Source organism: Odocoileus virginianus, chromosome 11 (genome assembly GCF_023699985.2).
Source record: "Odocoileus virginianus isolate 20LAN1187 ecotype Illinois chromosome 11, Ovbor_1.2, whole genome shotgun sequence".
NCBI classification, from domain to species: Eukaryota; Metazoa; Chordata; class Mammalia; order Artiodactyla; family Cervidae; genus Odocoileus; species Odocoileus virginianus.
This window is the reverse complement of record NC_069684.1, coordinates 50151354-50171290: the sequence shown is the minus strand read 5'-3', so window position 1 is coordinate 50171290 and position 19937 is coordinate 50151354. Positions and strand designations below refer to the sequence as shown.

General features: G+C 36.0%; 1 protein-coding gene across 14 annotated transcripts in view; it reads right to left on the bottom strand.

Annotated features, from left to right (window-relative positions):
* Window positions 1-19937, bottom strand: part of ENAH (ENAH actin regulator) — a 175782-nt gene that overhangs the window by 57659 nt on the left and 98186 nt on the right. For all 14 annotated transcript variants that reach the window (XM_070474441.1, XM_070474444.1, XM_070474439.1 and 11 more), the window contains 2 exons: window positions 19572-19737; window positions 10350-10527 (listed from right to left, as the gene is read on the bottom strand). In XM_070474441.1, the coding sequence (XP_070330542.1) occupies window positions 10350-10527; window positions 19572-19737 (344 nt within the window). The remainder of the gene's footprint in view (window positions 1-10349; window positions 10528-19571; window positions 19738-19937) is intronic.

The window sequence follows — 19937 nt, the reverse complement described above, 5'->3', positions numbered from 1 at the left end:
TTAGATAGGCAACCTGGCTGAATCTCCTCTGGCAGCAACTTCATGCTGAATTTGTTTTTTAGCAAGTCAAGACTCCACAAGCCGGCTGCAGGGACCACACCATCACTATTCACAGGAAGATGAAATACACAAGAAATACTCGTGGGAAGTTTTTTAAATTATACATGTTCTAATTTATACTCTAATGAATAAAAGTAAATGCTGCCAGAGAAATAATTGCTGAACTAACTGACAATGTGGAAATACCAGAGTCCTGAAAACCTAGCTCTTGCCTGGGTTATGGTAACTTGAAAATAAGACTGTACTACCCAAACCGAGGCAAAAGTACATACTTAAGAAGGAAAAGGTATAAATTCAAGCTGATTTCCTCAAAAGAACAGCATCCCTTTGGAGCAGAAAAATAGTTCTAGCTTCCTAAGAACAAAACTCTAGAGACTCAAACATCTGCTCATGTAAAAATACTGTAAATTACTACTACTGTATTAAGTATACTTGAGAGATGTTTATATATCACATCTTAGTCCAGATTAACAAGATTGTAGGCTACATTTTAAAATGTATGTATGCAAAAAATAAAATAAAATGTATGTATGCATGTATCTTTTGGCCTTCAGAAGACACTTTGAATACTTTGATCTTTATATGCGAATAAAATCCGCCAGTCTGAATTAGGACTGTGACCAAATTTATTTATGCAGTCCAGAAATTATCATTTTAAAGTGTTTTTGACAACAAAATCCTTTCCCCTGCGGAATTTTCAGCCCACTGGGAAAGACTGGTTTAAGTAATAAACATATAAATCACACACACACACAAAAAGTTATTGCAAACACTCACCGTGGTGAAAGAAGGAATAGAAGGTTCAAGGATCTGAACCAGGGAGCATGTTTAGTTAACGGAGTCAAGAGGGGCCAGTTCATGAAGGAATCCAGATTCCTGGTAAGAAGCCTGTACTCTGTTCTAAGAGCAACGAAAAGCCACTGCAAGGCCATTTGGTATACACAGCAGAGGTACACAAAAATCCAATTACCTCCTATGAACATACGTCATTCCCTAGTATTATCTGCAGAAGACACTAGAGACCTGTTTACAGGAACTGACATCAGTCATCCAGTCAGTATCTTCAAATTGGGGGTGTATGGTTCTGTGACTTAAGAAAAATGTTAAATCCACGGAGACCAGTGTGAGTTTAAGTCTGAACAAGGTAACGTAATTCTTTGTGTTTAGTACAGTATTATAACAGTAAAGATCAGGACAGTATTTGCACCGGAAATTTCTTAATAAAGATGCATTTCTTCTTATATGAATGGCACTCTCACAGCCAAATTATCACTGAAAATTTCCAGAAAACAGAAGCCACTTGTTTCCTCAGGTGAATCATCTCAGAAACTGCAAAAGCTTACAGAAACAGCAGGTCTACTTCACAAGAGTTATTTCTGGTGTCCTTACATGAGTAGCATGCTGTATTTGCCTATTCCACTTCCTGATTACCACTCTGTACCATTCATGGTACTCACGCCGTCTTGCAGGTATTTCTGACCATGGCTTATCTTCTCTACACAATAGCCTCTTAAGGTCAACAATTTTGAATCATTCATTTTTGTTTCTCTAGTATCATGTAACGTAGTACCTTATCTGGAGTACAAGTAATTCAATTTATTGTGGTTTTTCCTCTTTTATGAGACCATCTACCTCTAAGGAATTTTTAATGGGTTAATGAAATATCACATATTATATATATAATAATGTTGTCTATATATGTAACATTGTGACACTGTTTATATATGTATAGCAGATGTTAAAGAGATCACCATTTAATACCATCTTCAGAAGATTAATTAGAATTAGTTAGAATTTTGCTATCTTGTCTAGACCATACAAACAGGAATGACCAATGCTAATTCAGAGGCACTGCACCAACGTGTACACGCTCTTTGCTGAATACAAACATGGGCAACCCAACAGTATACACTATCACTTACACACTGATGAAAGTATGTCCAAAATTAAGCTCTGATCCTAAAACTAGTACAATATTGTAAATCAATTATACTTCAATTGAAAAAACACTAAACTGTAAAAGCTGTGAACAGGTTTGGCTGTGACTGTGTGTTGTAACTGGTCTCACAAGAGCAGATGTGGTTCCTGCAATTTGAGTCTTCCCATCAGTGAACAACAAGAGAGATTCTATTCTATCAAAGCTTCTCCCTACCTCCTACATCCATAGTTAATATGAAAAAGTCCGACAAAAAGGTATCAGAACTTTCAACTGTCTAACATCCAGCAAATGCTTTTCCAACTTATGGGCAACAAATAATGATTACAATCCAAGAAGACAAGTAAAGTAATTGTATACAAATAACTATTCTCATGCAGGAAAATAATCACAAAAACAACTATGTAAACAATCACGGATGACATCCTCAGTTGGCTGCAGCCCCATTAATTAAACTTCAAGTTTATCGTAAAGTAAGCCTAAAGAACTGAAGTCACCAGTTAGACCTGTATCAGACACATTAATAAGAGGTCCAACTGACAAAGAAGCAGCGAAATAAGAATGAGAGAGAATACAGTGTCTGACAAGAAACTTCAGGCTAAAATAACTTTCTATAATTATGAAACACAGACTCATCAGAAAAATCTTGTCTGTTTTAGTTATTTATCAATTCTACAACACAAAACTGAGGCTGTGGTTAAGAAAACGCAGTATTAGACTCATGTTACAGTTAAGCCAAAGCAGCTTTCCCAAAAAGCTAATGATCAGGAACTTAAAAGTCACAGAAATAAATATCTTATAGTTATTTTATTATAAATAAAAGAAAATAATTCATATACTGTAACATAATAGTCACCAAGTCATTTTGCATAAGTGCTTAACCCTCTCAGGTAACCCTTGCTGAGAAAGGTTGGGCATACAAACCAGACGCCTAACTCAGTAGTTCTCAACATTTTCAACAGCTAGAAACCCTTTTATTATTTTAGCTAACACCCTTGGACTTGATACTTACAGTGAGCTCGTCCAAAGGAACTGTATTTATCATTAATCTTTGTTCTTTCTTAAGTAAGCAAAGATACATAATTGGTTGAGCTCAATTCAGGTACTGGGACTATTTAATGTTGCTTATCAGCATCGTGGCACAATCACAAGGATCCAGAAATTCTTCAAAGTGCCAACAACAGCTAATTAGAACTTCTGATTGGTTTCAGATAAGCATCCCTACAAAGAGCTGGCAAATTTTAGTCCCCAACAAAAAATTTAATATCTGACTTAGGAGGTATAACTCTATCACTGGAATGTATGATGTACATTGTTTATTTAGCTTTCTAAAAGAAAATTATCTCAAAAGTGTATCAGTTGTTTTGTATTAGTTCTAAAACAAGTTGAAAACCATTGTTCTAACTCAAACAGAATTATCTCCCAAAGGAAAGGACATTCATATATAACATAGATGCGAACTGTTAATAAATCACTAAAATGTGGGCTTAATATATTTGCTCTCTAAAAGCTATTTAAAGACAAATCTGTGTCCATGTACCATTCTTTCTAAAACCTGGACTCCAGTTCACAGCAAAAATTCAAACTCACACTGAACAGCATTTTCATTTTTCACCTCCTTCTCCCAAACTACTGATTTTTTTCATAAGTAGAAATTATTTTAGGTACCACACTATCAGCAAACAGATATGATACTCTCCCAGAGATTTCTCTTGCTTTCATGTGAAAATCTGCAGCCAGAATTCTTTTTTCAAAGGAAAAGTTGAATAAGGGGAGGAAGTACTCATACAATATTGATTTCCTGTTTAAACCCACCTGATTCTATCACCGTGATCCCTCTCCAACTGGAATTTCCTCCTCTACTCCTACTATTTCTGCCTTTACTCAGCAACTTAAGGCTTGTCTCCATTTCCAGCAGCTCCCTTATCAAACCACTGCTGGCCTTCTGAAGTACAGCTTTGTTCACATCATCCCATTTGCTCAAAAACGTACACTCAAGCTCTATCACCCACAGCTCTCAAAAGCCCTTCTTGGTCAGACCTATCTTTCTGACTTTGCTCGCTCTGAGGCCAATCAAATAACTCCTGTTCTGCAAACATGCTCATTTTTCCACTTTTGTACCCCTACACTACTTCCTGGGCCGGATGGATGTGCTTTTCCCCTTCTGTCCCTCTTTTACCTTATCTTTCAAAATCAGTTCAAAAATCCATCTCATTGTTAACACTCAAAAGGATTTTATCTGTACCTACCAGACAACTCCCTCTTTAGGATTAAGATTGTGTCTTACCTCTCCTGCAAGAGCAGAAGAATCCTTGAGGACAAGGTTTGAGTCTAACTTTCCCCTGCCATGTATGTATCAAATGATGGATAAATTAACTGATTTTCTATGGGGAAACATAACATGGTATATCTTTACCAGGCAGTAAAGACGAAGAGGTTGGAGAAAACTTCAAAGTCTGTCTACCACGTTTATTTCTCTAAGTAAATTAATCCAAAACAGTAGAATTTTCTGTGTATTTTTTAATATTAGCATTAAAAAAATAACATCCTATAGTTTAAAAATACTAATGTCTTTACCTCAATTAATCCCTAGGATACACTAACACAGGTATTCTCATGATCCTTTTACAAGGATCCTTCTATATGTTTCCTCATAGAAGGGAACAGCTTTAGAGAAAGCAACCTGCCACCAGGGAAGGAGTCAAAATTGGAGTCTTTCACCTCCAACTCTAAGTTCTTTCCACTAAATCAAAAATGAAAGACCATAAAATTTTACCCCTTAAAAAAACCATGGAACAAAAATTAAATGAAAGTTTTTCTCTTTCTGATTTTCTCAGCTTAAACGGACATCCCTCAAAAGCCTTTTAAAATATGCTTTGAAGATCTTGAGTGGAAAAGCAGAGAAATGAAATCTCCTGAAGGTCAGTAAAATCCAATCCCTGTTGAGCCTTCCTTTCTAGGTATATATGACCTCAGGAAAGTCCCACCTCTCTGTATCAGTCTTCTTAATCAGAAACTGTGGGTGACAGTACTGATAGACTAACCTCATGTTTTTATAGAGATTGTGAATTTATCAATGTGGAAGGGTGTGAAGAGGTAAGTTAGAGAAGAAAGCACCAGAAAAAGGCTGTTCCACCCACACAACCTCCAAACCTGTTACTCATTTAATCCTGACTAGGAGCTACAGTTCTATGTTTCACAATGTTACTTCTCTGGTAAGACCGTTGATTAAGGAAAAGTTAGAAGTGGGAAGTACTACACCCAAGATCACCTTTAGAATCCATTTTCCCTGACTGCCCCAAACGACACAATCTGGTGACTGTGAGAACAGCACCCTCTTCTTCCTGACCTATCCATTACATCTCACGGACACAGCAGAAAAAGGGTGAATGCTAAAACTAAATCAGGGTACAAATGGCCATTTGTCTTGTTGTGGGCTCTTGGGCCAGTCCTTTTGTAAGCCCCAACCTCATGTCTAAAACAAGCTTAATACCAGCAACTCTGTAGTGTTGTTATATAGATTATCGGTAATAAACGTGCCCAATTAGGACCGGCCAAAAAACTGGTGACTAAAAACAGATTATTACTCCTGCCTCAGAACTGCTCTAAGGCCTAAATGAGGACATAAGTAGAAGGCCTAAAACAATGCACAGGCAAGGTCGGCACTAAAAGTTTGTCACCTCCTCTTTACTCTGCTCCTTTCCCTTTTTATACTGCCATTTCAGGCCTCATCATTCTCACTGGTATTATCACAACAGCATCTGAAACTCATCTCCATGCCTACAAACACATGCTTACCAATCCATCACTTTTGTCCTGAAGTATTTATTCAGCACCCTTCAGAGACCGCATCACCAACCAGTATCCTGAACTGCACACTGCCCAGCAGGAACACAAGGCCCTTCCCAGTCTCATTTCTTGTGACTTCCCTCCCAGATAGATAGAAACCCTCCGGCCCAAGCCCACCACATTGCTTGCTTGTTTCCCAACTGCGCCAGGCTCTCATGCCTCCAAGCCTATCCAGAATGTTCTTCTACCATCTATTTATTCTTCAAAAGACAGCTCAAACATCATCTTCTCTTCAAAACTTCCCTTTACCCTAGAATTTTCTTCTGTATACTTCATTCACATGTCACAAACTGTACTCTAATTTTGCTGTGAAATCCTAGAAGGCAGGGGATAGGCCTTATCATGTTAGCATCACTCCCAGTACCCAGCACAGGACCTATGCTCAAAACGTGTTTGATGGGTTTTTGTGACATAACCGTAATATTGGTCCCATGAATAATGGCAATCTGGATGTCTGAAAAATAAAAGTGCCACTATAAACATAAAAAGTATTTCTAGAAACGTTTTGAGATATTTTAAGTCCAGTTAATTCTGAAACATATCTGAAAAAGATTTTTTAAAGTGCTGAGATAAAACTCATACAAATGCACATACTGTAAGGTTTATCAGACCAAATTACCAATTAAAAAAATGAATGGAATCTCAGTCTTCATAAATATTTAACTATAAGTTCTAAGGAAAATTTCCTACAGGAGGTTATCTTTGACTATATTCTTGCTTTCAACAGACACAAAATAAAATCCAGCAAAAGCAGTCTTAGTCAATGGTAAAATATTTTAAGGTTTTCCTCTTATAAAGGTATGCTTAATCTTGGTTCAGCAGAACAAAAGGAGTAGAATAATAATAAACCAATATGATTTCCCTTTATTAAAAATGGATTTTAAGAATTATCTTTTTTTCAAATGACTTAAACCTTTTTCAAAATGAAATAGACTGTGGAAGTTTACATCTACTGATCACAAAAAAGACTGACTTCATATTTTATATAATCCATGACTATTACCTGCAAAACTGCTACAAATATACTTGATAAATAATAAAGAAATAAAAAATACCAGGCTAGATAACACATTTTGAATGTACTTAAGTGAGTCCATTTCTATTAGGCAAAGGAAACTGATAAACTAGCTTTTGGTATAAAAGAAAGCACTAAACTCAACTCTTTCAAAAATGTTAGAACATGTGACTTGTTTCTTACATTCCAAATATAACTCACTGTATTTAGCACCTTCTGTACTTTCCAGTATATTAGATAATTGCACACTAAGTTAAAAACAAAATAAAGGAAAACATTCCTGCCACCCACTCCTTTCATAAAAGAAATGGAAATATTAAACATGCACACAGAGCACCTTGTAAAGGTCAGCATGACTAGCTATAGAAAAGGCTGTCTTTTTCCCTTAATTTGAACATTTTTTTTGAGGATTTAGAGACGTGGAGGGGCAAAGAAAAGAGGAAGGGAGAATTGTGATTTTTTATTTTGGCAGAAAAGATGAGTTAGTAATTTCCAAATCCTGCTTGAGGGAACCACATGGGTGTCCCCATGGTCACAGGCTCCCAATTCCCACATTAATCAGAGAACCTCTGCAGGTTTCTTTTTTTTTCCCCCCTGGGGGCGGGGGGGTGCGGATGGGGGGCATTGGTCTGTCTATGCACTAAGCATCTAAAAATGATTTTTTTTGTACAAAGGTGACCATGACTTTAAAAAGCCTGAACACCACTAAAAAGGACTAGCGAATATTCAATGAATAATACATTAAACCTAATAAACAGAAAATCCAGAAGCATTCAATATGAAAAACTGGTTTTAAAAAGTGGAAAGACACTAAGTAAAAACAGACTAGTAGCTACAGGTACTTTACCTTTATGAATAGTTTGTTTCTTTTGCTTCTGATCAGAGATTTACAAGGTATATTGTTTACTTAGGGAGGGGACATGCAAGTTACCTGTTCCCAACTTGGTTTTGGCAGGAAGAGAATAGATGGTTTTAGCAAGGAACTGGCTATGAATCCAAAGCAAACAGCTGTGGAAGGGGACGACATGTTCATGATGAGAGGTGACATTATTGGGTATGTTTGTTTATGTGGATAGCAGGGACTCACAAAATTAACACTGGGGGCAGAGTTCTTACCGATGCTATTTCTGAGATCTACAGAAAAGTTTATATCCTTTCCTGAGGACACTTCAGATTCACAGCATCTAAATCCTCTATGCCTCCACTGAAACTCGCTCAGTCGTGTCCGACTCTCTGCAACTCCATGGACTATACATACAGTCCATGGAATTTTCCAGGCCAGAATACTGGAGTGGGTAGCCTTTCCTTTCTCCAGGGGATCTTCCCAACCCAGGGATCGAACCCAGGTCTCCCGTATTGCAGGCAGATTCTTTACCAGCTGAGCCACCAGGGAAGCGCCTTATGCCTCCAATGCCAAGCCAATTATTGCTACCAAAAATTGGAGACAGTGTTTAACTATACTAATGTACGAAAATGGTCATTTTCTAAGTAAGTCAGACTATAAAAAACATTTCATGTGCTTTGCCTTCTCTGATGAAAAAGCCACAGAACCAAAAGCTTCCTTGCCAGTGACTGGGGCCATGATGCAAGGAGGTGGCTAATGGACCAATTTCTTCCACCACTCTCTCTCTTGCCTCAGGCCATGATTTCTAAGTTGAAATTGTGACAGAGAAGAGAATAAGCTCCAAACTTATCTGAGAGAAATCTATTCAATTTTTCTGCTTTACCAAAATGTTTGCATAGCTAAGGAGATGGTGGGCGATCTTCTCATGTACTAAACTTCCTATAACATGGAAATTACTTTACAATAGACAATGTAATTGAGTCTCTCCACATTAAGACTCATTAATATCAAAAGATCAAGATCAAAAGAAAAAAATCATTAATTAGCATCTGCATTTTGAAGACAAACTATATGACTATACACTGATAAAAACAACCTTTTCCAATTGGTTAAAAAAACTGATGATAAGATGAATAATAATGTTAACCACTTTAAATTAGTAACATTCAATTCTTAGTATCAGTGGACATGCTTTTGAAAAGTTCAGAAATAAAAATAATGCAAGACTGTTCCAAACATGGAGAAGCTAAACGTTATTGTCACACATATGCTCCCTAAAGTTTGGCTCTTTAATTATTTATTATGTAATTGATCTATTCAATAAAATATTAAGACCAACAATTAGAGTTGCTTCCTTATGGTAAAACTAAGTAACAGAAATGCAATTCTATACCTACAAGAGAATGCTGATAAAATACTGATGCCTGAAAGCAAAGTACAGTGACCTAGACAATGTACATACAAGTCTGTACAAATACGCAGATTTTCCTCTGCTACTTTCTAGACTTAGTGACAGACTAGAAGTTCTAGTGATTTATTTTCTCAAAATAGATAAGAGAGTTATGTACAAATTATTTATAGAGACATTAATTTCCTCAAAATAAAATCTAATATAAACCACCTATAGGTGTAATAAGGTAGTTTCAGCAAGATTCCAAAGTTTCTTCTTGCCCTGAAAATCACATCTGAAATGGACTAACTCAGAGGCTAGATGCTTCAATCATTTTTAGAATAGGGCAAGGTATAAATAAAATTTAAATTATCTATAACAGGTTTTGAAATTCTGTACTTTCAACAAAATATTGAATTTTAATGTAACTATGTAAGTCCTTCCTCATAAGATATATAAACAAACCTTATTTATGGCATGCTTATATCAATAAGATTGCTACTAAATACACAAAGGCAAGCAAGAGTAATCATACATGTTTGCTTTATTATAACCTTAATTTTCTGATTATTAAATCTATCTCCCCAAAGAGGTAATCACAAACTGGCATTTCTTCCCTATTTTTTTAAGTCAAAATAAAAATAGAGCTCACCTCTGACATATATACACTTTCAAATCCTGTGTGTAAGTGAATTATTTCTACACACCTTTCTGACCACCATGCAGTGTCAGAGAACATGCAATTCACAGCTTGCACCACCGGAGGGCACGCTGAAAATCTTTAAACAAGTTTTAGAATGGAATTTTTATCTACTAGGAAGGAGACCTAGTCCTAGACCTTGAAATTCATGGATTCAGCAGTGGCTTAAAAAACATGTTTCAGAAAACATGTGTTTCATCATAAAAAATAAGATGATGACAAATATGCATATTCAGTCCACAGTTTATCTCTGAGTCTCATGTCCTTGCAATGAAAGTTAAGGTTCTAGATCACAATAAACAAATTAAATAACTTCAAATGAGAACACTAAAAAATTACTAACTACTAACCAGTCTCATAAGAGTATCCTTCTAGAGTAAATGTTCATCATCAACAAACAAAAGTTCACATTTTTGTAGAAAACAAAAGAAGTTCAAGAATCACTTCAAATATTAATACATATATATATGATTTAAAAGTTGGTCAGGAAAGACTTGGTTTAATATATACACAGCACTTCAGTTCAAGAAAACAGGTAACCCGTGGACACCCTACCTGTTTCCTGTGAATTCAACACTTCTAAGGCATGCATCATGGCACTTGCGAAGACATTGGCATCTTCTTTACTGCCAAAGTTGAGACCATACACCTGTCTAGCGTCCCGCCATTGGTGGAAGGTCTGTGTAGCTTGATTGTACTTCAATCCTTTAGGAATGGCACAATTTATCACAACCTAAAAGACAGTAATTCTTTATAAAGTTAAGCTAATAATTGGCAAAATCAGCAAAGTCAACATCCTGACTGGACATGCTCATTCAAACCTGCTCCTGACCAACCTCAGCAAAAAAAGAAAAAATGGTTAAAACCAGTATCTGGAGTAAAATCAGTTTTCAGAAGTTAACAGCCTGATAGATATTAGGCTGTCTGATAGTTACATGTCTCTGGCCTTAAAAGAGTAAATCAGCAAAACAAAAGAAAATCCATATCCCTCATTAAATATATGTGAACATGTTTATTGAAGTTTTATAAATTCAGAAAGCATATGAAACATAAGTATTTATCTTAGTGATTGCTCCTACACAGCCAAACCCTGATCAAAAACTAGGACATTAACATCAGAAACCCCCTCCCAAAGCCAACAAATAGCTCTGTAGGTTTGAGGCTTTATGTGAAAGGAGTTACGCACTGTATACTGTACTTTGCCCTTCTCTCAAAATTATTTATGAGAAGCATCCATTCATTGTATGTAACTGTGGTTTACTGCACACATTTCTGATGGGCATACACCTAGAAGTGGAACTGCCACAAGCCAAACATATGCTCAACTTCAGCAGAAAACTCCAGGTAGCTTTCCAAATTGGTCCCATCGATTTTCACTCCCAATGCAGTATACAACGGCTTGCACAACCACACATACAGTGCATCGTTAGAACTGGTATCGTCAGTTTAAAGTTTAGCGATTCTGCTGGGTGTAAATACTACATCACTGAGGTTCTAGGTAGTAGTTCCCTTATTACCATTGAGATGTAGCACTTTTTTGTATTTTAATGGCTATCTGGAGATCTTCTATGAATACAAGCTTAAATTAAATCCCTTGCCCGCTTTTTAACTGAGTTGCCCATCTTTTTTTTAATTGATCTATTGAGAGTCCTTTATATATTCTGGATGATCCCACTGTTGGTTGTGTGTTACAAACATCTACTATCATTCTGTGACTTGCCTTTTCACTCTCTTAATGGTGTCTTTTGATGAACAGAAGTTCTTAGGTTTTATTCAGTCCAAATACACAATCTTTTCCTTTATATAGTCAATGCTTTTTGAAATTCGTTTAACAAATGCTTCTCACATGTGATAAAAGTGATAAAAATATTATTCCATGTTAATTTATAGAAGCTTTACTGTATTAACCTTCATATTTACATCTCTAATTCAACTGGAATTGATTTATGCCTACAATATGAAGTAAGGTTCAGCTTTCCTTTTTGTTCCACTATGGCTGTCCAATTGATCCAGCAGTACCTATCAGCCTGCTGCAGGCTACCTTTTTCATAAACTAAGTGTCTAGATGGCTCTATTTTGTTCTACTGGTCAGTATGCCTATCTTTGAGCCAACATCACAGTGACTTAATTATTATAACTTTATAGGAAGTCTGGATAGCCACTAGTGTGTCCTCCTACTTTGCAGCTGCTCAATATTGCTTTGGCTGTTCTCAGTCCTTTGTGTGCAGCTATAATTTTATACTTACTATCAATTTCATATTATTCATCCAATTCACCAGTCTCTGTTTTTAATTGTAGTGTTTAATCCATTAACACTTAATGTAAGTTATATATAAATTTGGGTCTAAATCTATCATATCTTCTTTTAGAGTTCTTTACTATTGTCCTATTAGCTTGCTAGTTACACAATGTTTTCACTGTTGTTCAGTGGTTGCCCCAGAGACTGAAACAGACATCTTAAACTTATCAAAGACACACAGGAAGCAATATTTTTGTCTTCACCTCAACAATACACAGACTTATAATACCTCATCTCAAATAAAACTCCCTTTTCCCCAGTGCCCATCCTAAGAATTCTACACTATTTTTATCAGGTATTTTTAATTCCATTTATATTTTAAATCCCATAAAACATTATTAGTAGTCTTATACAGTTGATGTCATTTAAGATTTACCCAATATTTACACTTTTTTTGTTGCTTCTTATTCCTCTGTCCTCTCCAAGCTTCTGTTGGGACCATTTCTGATCTTAAAGATCACCCTTCAGAATTTCATTCAAAGCAGATCTCCTGACAATGAATATTCCATTTTGGTTTCTCAAGATAATACCTTTATTTCACTTTCAGTATTGAAGACTATTAGGTATGGGACTTAACTGGTCATTTATTTTCTTTTATTCTTTGCCTTCTAACTTTCGTTGTTTCTACTGAGAAGTCAGTTGACAGTTTATTACTGCTTTTTAAAGCTGTATTTTTCTCATGGATCAAACTAAAGAACTTCAACTTGAATTTAGTATACAGTGATTTTAATATGGTATGTTCATAAGTGATTTTCTTTGTACTTATCCACTTACGGTTTACAGCATTTCTAAGGTGATATCCTTTCACCATTTCTGAAAATTTGTGTTCACTATTTTGTCTTCAATTACTGCTCCTGCCGCATTCCCTCCTCTATTCTGAGAGGCCAATAAGGTAAGGGTATACCTTACACTTTTTTACTGTATTTCCTATGTCTCTTAAACGCTTTTTCACATGTCCATAATTTTCTCTCTCCAAACATCACAGCTTCAGAATGAATATTTCCTTCTGATCTGTATTTCAGTTTACTAATTTTTTTCAGTAGCTTCTAATTTGTTATAATCTCATCACTGAGCTACTAATACCAGCTATTCTATTTTTCAATCCCAACATTTCCATTCAGCTCTTTTTCTACTGAAATTCTCAATTTAGTCTTTTATTTCCTTGAATACATTAAGCATTTTTTTTTTTTAAGCATAGTCATTTTAAAGTCAGTTTCTGACAATCCCATTAACTGGATTCCCAGTAGGTCTGTCCTCTTACTGTTCTCTTGTCTCCTCTTTTGCTGTTTATTTTGACTGAATGCCAGACACTGACTATGGATAACGCTATGGAAATTTTGAGGCCTAAAATGATGCTACATTTTTCCAGGGAAGATTTACATTTGTTTCTGGCAAGCAGCTAGGGAAACTAACAATTTCAAATTACCTCAAACCAAAACTGATCAGAGGCTGGGTATCAGTTCTTCTAAAGGCCAGTCTACTTAGAGTCACACTTCTTCCCCAGGGTATGGGGCTTCTGGGTCCCAAATCACAACCTGTGTGATTACCAAGACAACCTCCCCTCATTAGCAGATCTGACTTACAGTCTTTGTTCTCCTAGTCCCGGGAGTCTGCCAAAAGTTCTGTTCAGCTATTCAGGTTCCTCTTTCAAAACTACTATGTGCTTCTGGGTAAAAACTGCTTCCAAGCTAGGCTCACTTCTCTGATTCCTTCTTTTAAGTCATGGATCCATAACTCTTCACTGTCATGTAAGCTCTCCAAATAAGACTTTTTTCTTTTAAATATTCCGTCCAATTATTTTGGTTCACAGAGAGAGGCTTTATCTAAATTACCTCATCCACCAATATCCAAACATGACATTATTTTTAAAATATGATGACCACTTAAAGATAAGTGAAATAAGCTAGATATAAAGGAAAAAATATTGTATGATTCCAATTATTTGAAATACCCAGAATAACAAAATTTGCAAAACAATGGAGAATGGAGGTTGCCAGGGGTTATGGGGGAAGGAAATGTGAAATTATTGTTTAAAGGGTTCAGAGTTTCAGTCTGGATGAAATAGTCCAGAGATGAATAGTAGTGATGGTTGCAGCACGGCAGTGTGAATATATTTAATGTCCCTGAATGAAATTATAAGACACTTACTCCTTGGAAGGAAACTTATGACCAACCTAAACAGCATATTAAAAAGCAGAGACATTACTTTGTCAACAAAGGTCAGTCTAGTCAAGGCTATGGTTTTTCCAGTGGTCATGTATGGATGTGAGAGTTGGACTATAAAGAAAGCTGAGTGCCAAAGAATTGATGCTTTTGAACTGTGGTGTTGGAGAAGACTCTTGAGAGTCCCTTGGACTGCAAGGAGATCCAACCAGTCCATCCTAAAGGAGATCAGTCCTGGGTGTTCATTGGAAGGACTGATGCTGAAGTTGAAACTCCAATACTTTGGCCACCTGATGAGAAGAGCTGACTCACTGGAAAAGAACCTGATGCCAGGAAGGATTGGGGGCAGGAGAAGAAGGGGAACGACAGAGGATGAGATGGTTGGATGGCATCACTGACACAATGGACATGGGTTTGGGTAGACTCCGGGAGTTGGTGATGGACAGGGGAGGCCTGGCGTGCTGCAGTTCATGGGGTTGCAAAGAGTTGGACCCGACTGAGAGACTGAACTGAACTGAACCGTATACTTAAAATTTATTAAAATAGTAAATTTTATGTTATTTTTACTACAACTTAAAAATTACGGTCATGTCTTACCATTTAATTTCTATACATACTGAGAGTGGGAGAGGGTTACAAATCCTTAGCTACTAGAATTTAATACCACAAGAAAACTATGAACCAAATTTTAAGGCAATCTATATCCTGCCTGACAAATAGGTTATAAGGGCAGACAAAAAAGATAGTTACGTTTACTTTTCAACTCTTCAGTGACAGACTATTAGAAAAAGTTGAGGAAAATATTACTAGAATCAAAATTATACTACCTAAATCATTAGCTCAGTTTTTTCACAGAAACTTTACTGTGAAATTAAACTGTGAACAAATTATTTCATTCAGTTCTTATCTTTCAAGGATAGACAATGCTATATAATCTTAAAAAGGTTTAAAAGTAAAGAGGGACACATACACCTTCATTTAACAGTCACTGTTCACTAAGGATGCTATTGGGTATGAACTTCTTCAAAATTCTACTACAGCAGACCCAAGGAGCTTGAATCTAGATTAGTGATTTCCACCCTGCATACACCCATCCATTTTTAGCCTGATCGTAACAGATTAAACTGTGCAATAAACATCTATGCTTCTTTCTGACATGGCTCATCAGCTTATCTTGTCTATGAAGTCATCACAACCTTTTCCCCCATCTTCTCAACAAACTGATCATTCTTTTATGCCCTAGCTACACAATGATTTAGTGATCATAACTGAAATAACTAACTGTGCTTTCTTTACATGTGTAACATCCCCATTCTTTACTGCATTGTTCTTCCAACGTCAGGAATTTATTACCTATATAAAACCTAAGCACAGCCCCTAGAACACAGTAAGTACTGAAGTATTAAGGAGAAAAATGGCAGCTTTTCATATATATATGATTTGTACATATTCAATTTTACAAATAAACTGTGGTTAATTTTTTAATGGGCTCTTAGACATTATTTAATAAATTATAATATGTTCCCCCTTAAAACAGACTGATAACCATTATGCAATGAAAAAAGGTACTCTGGAATGAAACCAAGTATTTATGAGATTTATTCTTAGGTATTTTATCACTGCTGTTACTTTAAGTAGTATCTGTATAAAATTATATTTTCAAAGTGTTTATTGCTAGTTATAAAAAAATGCTACTGATTTTTATATATTCATCTTATATCCAACAACCTGGCTGAACAATTTTATTAGTTCTAATATTTTATCTGCAGATATTGGCATTTTTTTACATAGACAATTATATCATCAATGAATAAGGTCAAGCTCTTTTTCTTCCTTTTCAATCCTTATAGTTTCTATTTCTTTATCTTTATATTACTAGATTACCACCTCTGCAAGAGAAAATGAAAATGACTAAAGCTGAAATCCTCAAATTTATTCCTGAGTTTAATGGAAATCCTTTCAACACTGAACTGTCTTGTAGATGTCTGCTGGATGTTTACATTATTCATTCTTAACAGCTTAAGAAAACTCATTTTTATGCCAAACATGCTGAGCATTATTCTGTAAGGATTTTATCAGTGTTTTTCCTGAAAACACTTTTTCTTCTAGGTTTTCTCCTACCAAATTAATAGGCTACTAATGTTAAACTACCTTTACATTACTGAGATAGAAAGAAATCCTCTTTGGTTAAGAGGTGATCTTCTCCCCACCCTCTCCTCCAATATACATTGTTACATTTGGCCTGCTATTATCTTATTGAGGACTTTCATCTCTTTTAATCTCTGTCTTTCATCTCTTTCATCAATGTTAATAACTGAAATGTGTTTTTAATTTTCCTCTCTGAAACGGTTCTGTGTCTTAGACATCAAAATTACACTAGCCTCATAAAGTACTCTTAAGATTTCTTTTTCAACATGGGTCATTTTACAGTCTTTATTAAATTTGTTACAATATTGCTTCTGTTTCATGTTTTGGTTTTTCGACCACTAGGCATATGGTATCTTGACTTCCGGACCAAGGACTGAACCAGCACGCCTGCACTGGAAGGTGGCGTTTTAACCACTGACTGCCAAGGAAGTCCCAAAATAAGCTTTTCTAGATCAGTTTACATAAAACAGGTAATAAAGATTTTTAATTTTGTTTATAAATGCTCTGGACGCTGTCCTTTTTAAAAAATATATGGGGTAGATCATTAACTACTGATGTATTTTGTGATTGGTAAAAATATATTTTATATTAATATTTAATTAATTTTAATATATATTTTAATTAATTTTCAATTTTAATTTAATTAATTTTAATATATATTTTTCTACAAAATGGCCCACTTATTGGTGTAAAGTTGTTCATAATATTATCTTATGATTTATTTCCTTACTGTAACTACAGTGACATCTCTTTCCAACCCTAATGATGTTTTATTTGTAACTTTTTGGGGGTTTGATTCTGTCAATTTATTCAGGGAAACAGTTTCTGTGTTATTAATTTCTATTTCTTATTTATTTTGTTTTATTTTTAGTATTCCCTTCTGCTTTCTTTGAGTTTGCTTATTATATGCCATTAAGATTTGCCCATCTACCTAGAGGATATTATGCTAAATGAAGTAAGTCAGACAAAGACAAATGCTCTTAAGGTTTCACCTATATGTGGTATGTGAAACAAAACAAATGAACAAACATAACAAAACAAACAGAGTCACACATACAGAGAACAAACAGGCAGAGTGGGGGAGGGACTGTCTGTCTGAGGACAGCTTAGACATCCCACAGGTTCCTATGTGTCATATCTTGTCACTTAGATCCAGGGTTTTGTTGTTTCCTGTTTTTGTTTTTTTTTTTTTACTTTTGAACATTTTCTAATCTTCATAATGATTTCATCTTAGTGTCACAAATTATTTATAGCAGTGTATTTTTAAATTTCTGACATTTTAAGAAACACCCCACTTTTCAAAACTGGAAATCATAGGATAGTTAACTTCTCTTATGAATAAAAATGTAGGCATTTCATCTTTACATAGATTTCTAATCATCTGTTTTCAACTGAGATGTAACTGATATATAACATATTCAAGGGTACAAAATGATTTGATCCAATTATTTTTAAATACTCATCTTCTTTTTCACCAACATTTAGATATGTTTAGGTTTATTCATCAGGATATCAAATGACCAATACACTGAATTCACCAAAAATTTATTTTACAGCTACTAGCGTGCAATGTGTTTAAAATGTTCAATAACTTCCATAAAGTGCTAGCTGTCCAGTTCCCATTTTTACTTTGTAGCAGCATCTTAGGGAGTATTCAGTCAGTCTCTGGCCCAACTCACTCTTGAGACAGTCTGCTGGAGAGACAGACAGGACAGTCTGGATACCCACTGAGCAGCAAGGGTTCTTGGTACAGAGACTGGGGAAACCAGAGGAAGGCTGAGCAAGAAGCGCACACAGCAAAAGGAGAGAGGGGCGGGAGAAGAAGGATAGAGTGGGGGTGGAGGCACGGGGAGAGAAGGGGGCCTCAGAGGGCAGAGAGCAGCAGGCTAGGACAGTCAGTACTCATAGGGAAACTTGCTCAGTTCAGTGAACTGCTCTTTCTGCCAACTGATTCAGGTCTCGGAAAGTTCCTCTCCTGGGGAGCAATATATTTGTTTTTGCCAGGTGCCGTAGGGGTTTCACTGGCCCGCAACCAGGATTGGTTAATTTCTCGGCTGGAGATGTGTAAATGAAGCTGGAGGCTTCCATTTTTCAGAGGAGCTCCTAAACTAGCTCAGACAAACTCCTCTGCCTACCAGTGCTGGTTAGGAAGATTTTCTTAGTCTTCTTTTTATGGTGTGCAGCCTCTTGAAAAGGCTCAGCTTTAGGCAGTTTTGAAATTTTGATACCAGTTTCGAGGCCCAGCATTTCAAAGGCCACAATCTGTACAACACAAATACCAAATCTAAGTCCCCAGATATTACCAGTTTATAATTTCCATCCCCAAATACAGGGCTGTCACAGCATCTCACCACACACTACACCAGCCTGTTTCCCAGTGGATATTCAGGGAACTATCTTTCTCTAATAACTCAGCTGGTAATCTGTTTCATTTCCACCCCCCCCACCCCCCACATGTTTAACACTGGCTGATTTTACCAGCTTAGCACAGCCAAAAGTATTTCGTAAATCTGTTCTTTATAAAAGTCCTCATTGCTATTAGTATATATTTAATGCTAGTAAAACACTATCTCCATTTTGCACTGTCTACTGGCTCCTGATCTGGAAAGGCCCCAGAAATCAAGTAATCAGATAATCCAGTCACCTTTCTAAGAAATCCAGAGCAGGGAATTAGCAAAAGCTTAGTTGTCATGCCAGACATGAATTACAAAAGCCTAACTATTCCAGCAACCTTAATACAATTTTTCTATCACATATGAACTTAACAATACTTTATGAAACTACTTAAATTTTGAACTCCTTCCTATAGTCCCATACCCCATACCTTTGGTGGGAAATGAATTCCTTAAGCATAATCTGCTACTTAAGTGATATTTCACATTTTAGCTTGTCTTAAATTTACTTTAGATTCTCAAACCTAGCTAGTTTGAAGGCCAGAGGATTTAGTGAATATCATAATTGAAAAACTCAGATTTATATTTCTGAACAATTCGTTCTAAACTGTCACCTAAATTCAAGCTTTAAAAAGATGGAGAGGGTAGAATGGCAAAGCTATACCCAGTTTTTCCCATACAGACTCTTTTGGCTACATAATATGACTTTATTTTACTGAATATATCAAGTCCTTTTGTAATACTAGATAACTTTAAGAATTAACAAATCCTTACCTGATGGTCCTGAATCTTCCTGCCCACCACTCTGAATGTGTTGTTGCCTGTATGGTGATATATATGAACTCTGCTGAACCCAGTTGAACCACCGGCTGGCACCCACTTTTTGTTGGCATCATCGTAAACCATCACAGCAGCTCTTGCCTGACAGATACTCTGTTCACTGGGAAAAGGAAAAAAAAAAGCAAACTTTTAAGGTACTTAAATATGCTAAGTTTCCCATAAGGCCATATAAAATAGTTATCTAATGAAGCAGTCGGTCAACAATCAGTGCTTTACTGGGTGCTAGAAATGACGACAGTGAATAAGGCAGAGGCTTTCCTGCTCTTATGAGTAGACTCTAATGGGGAAGACAGACCAAAA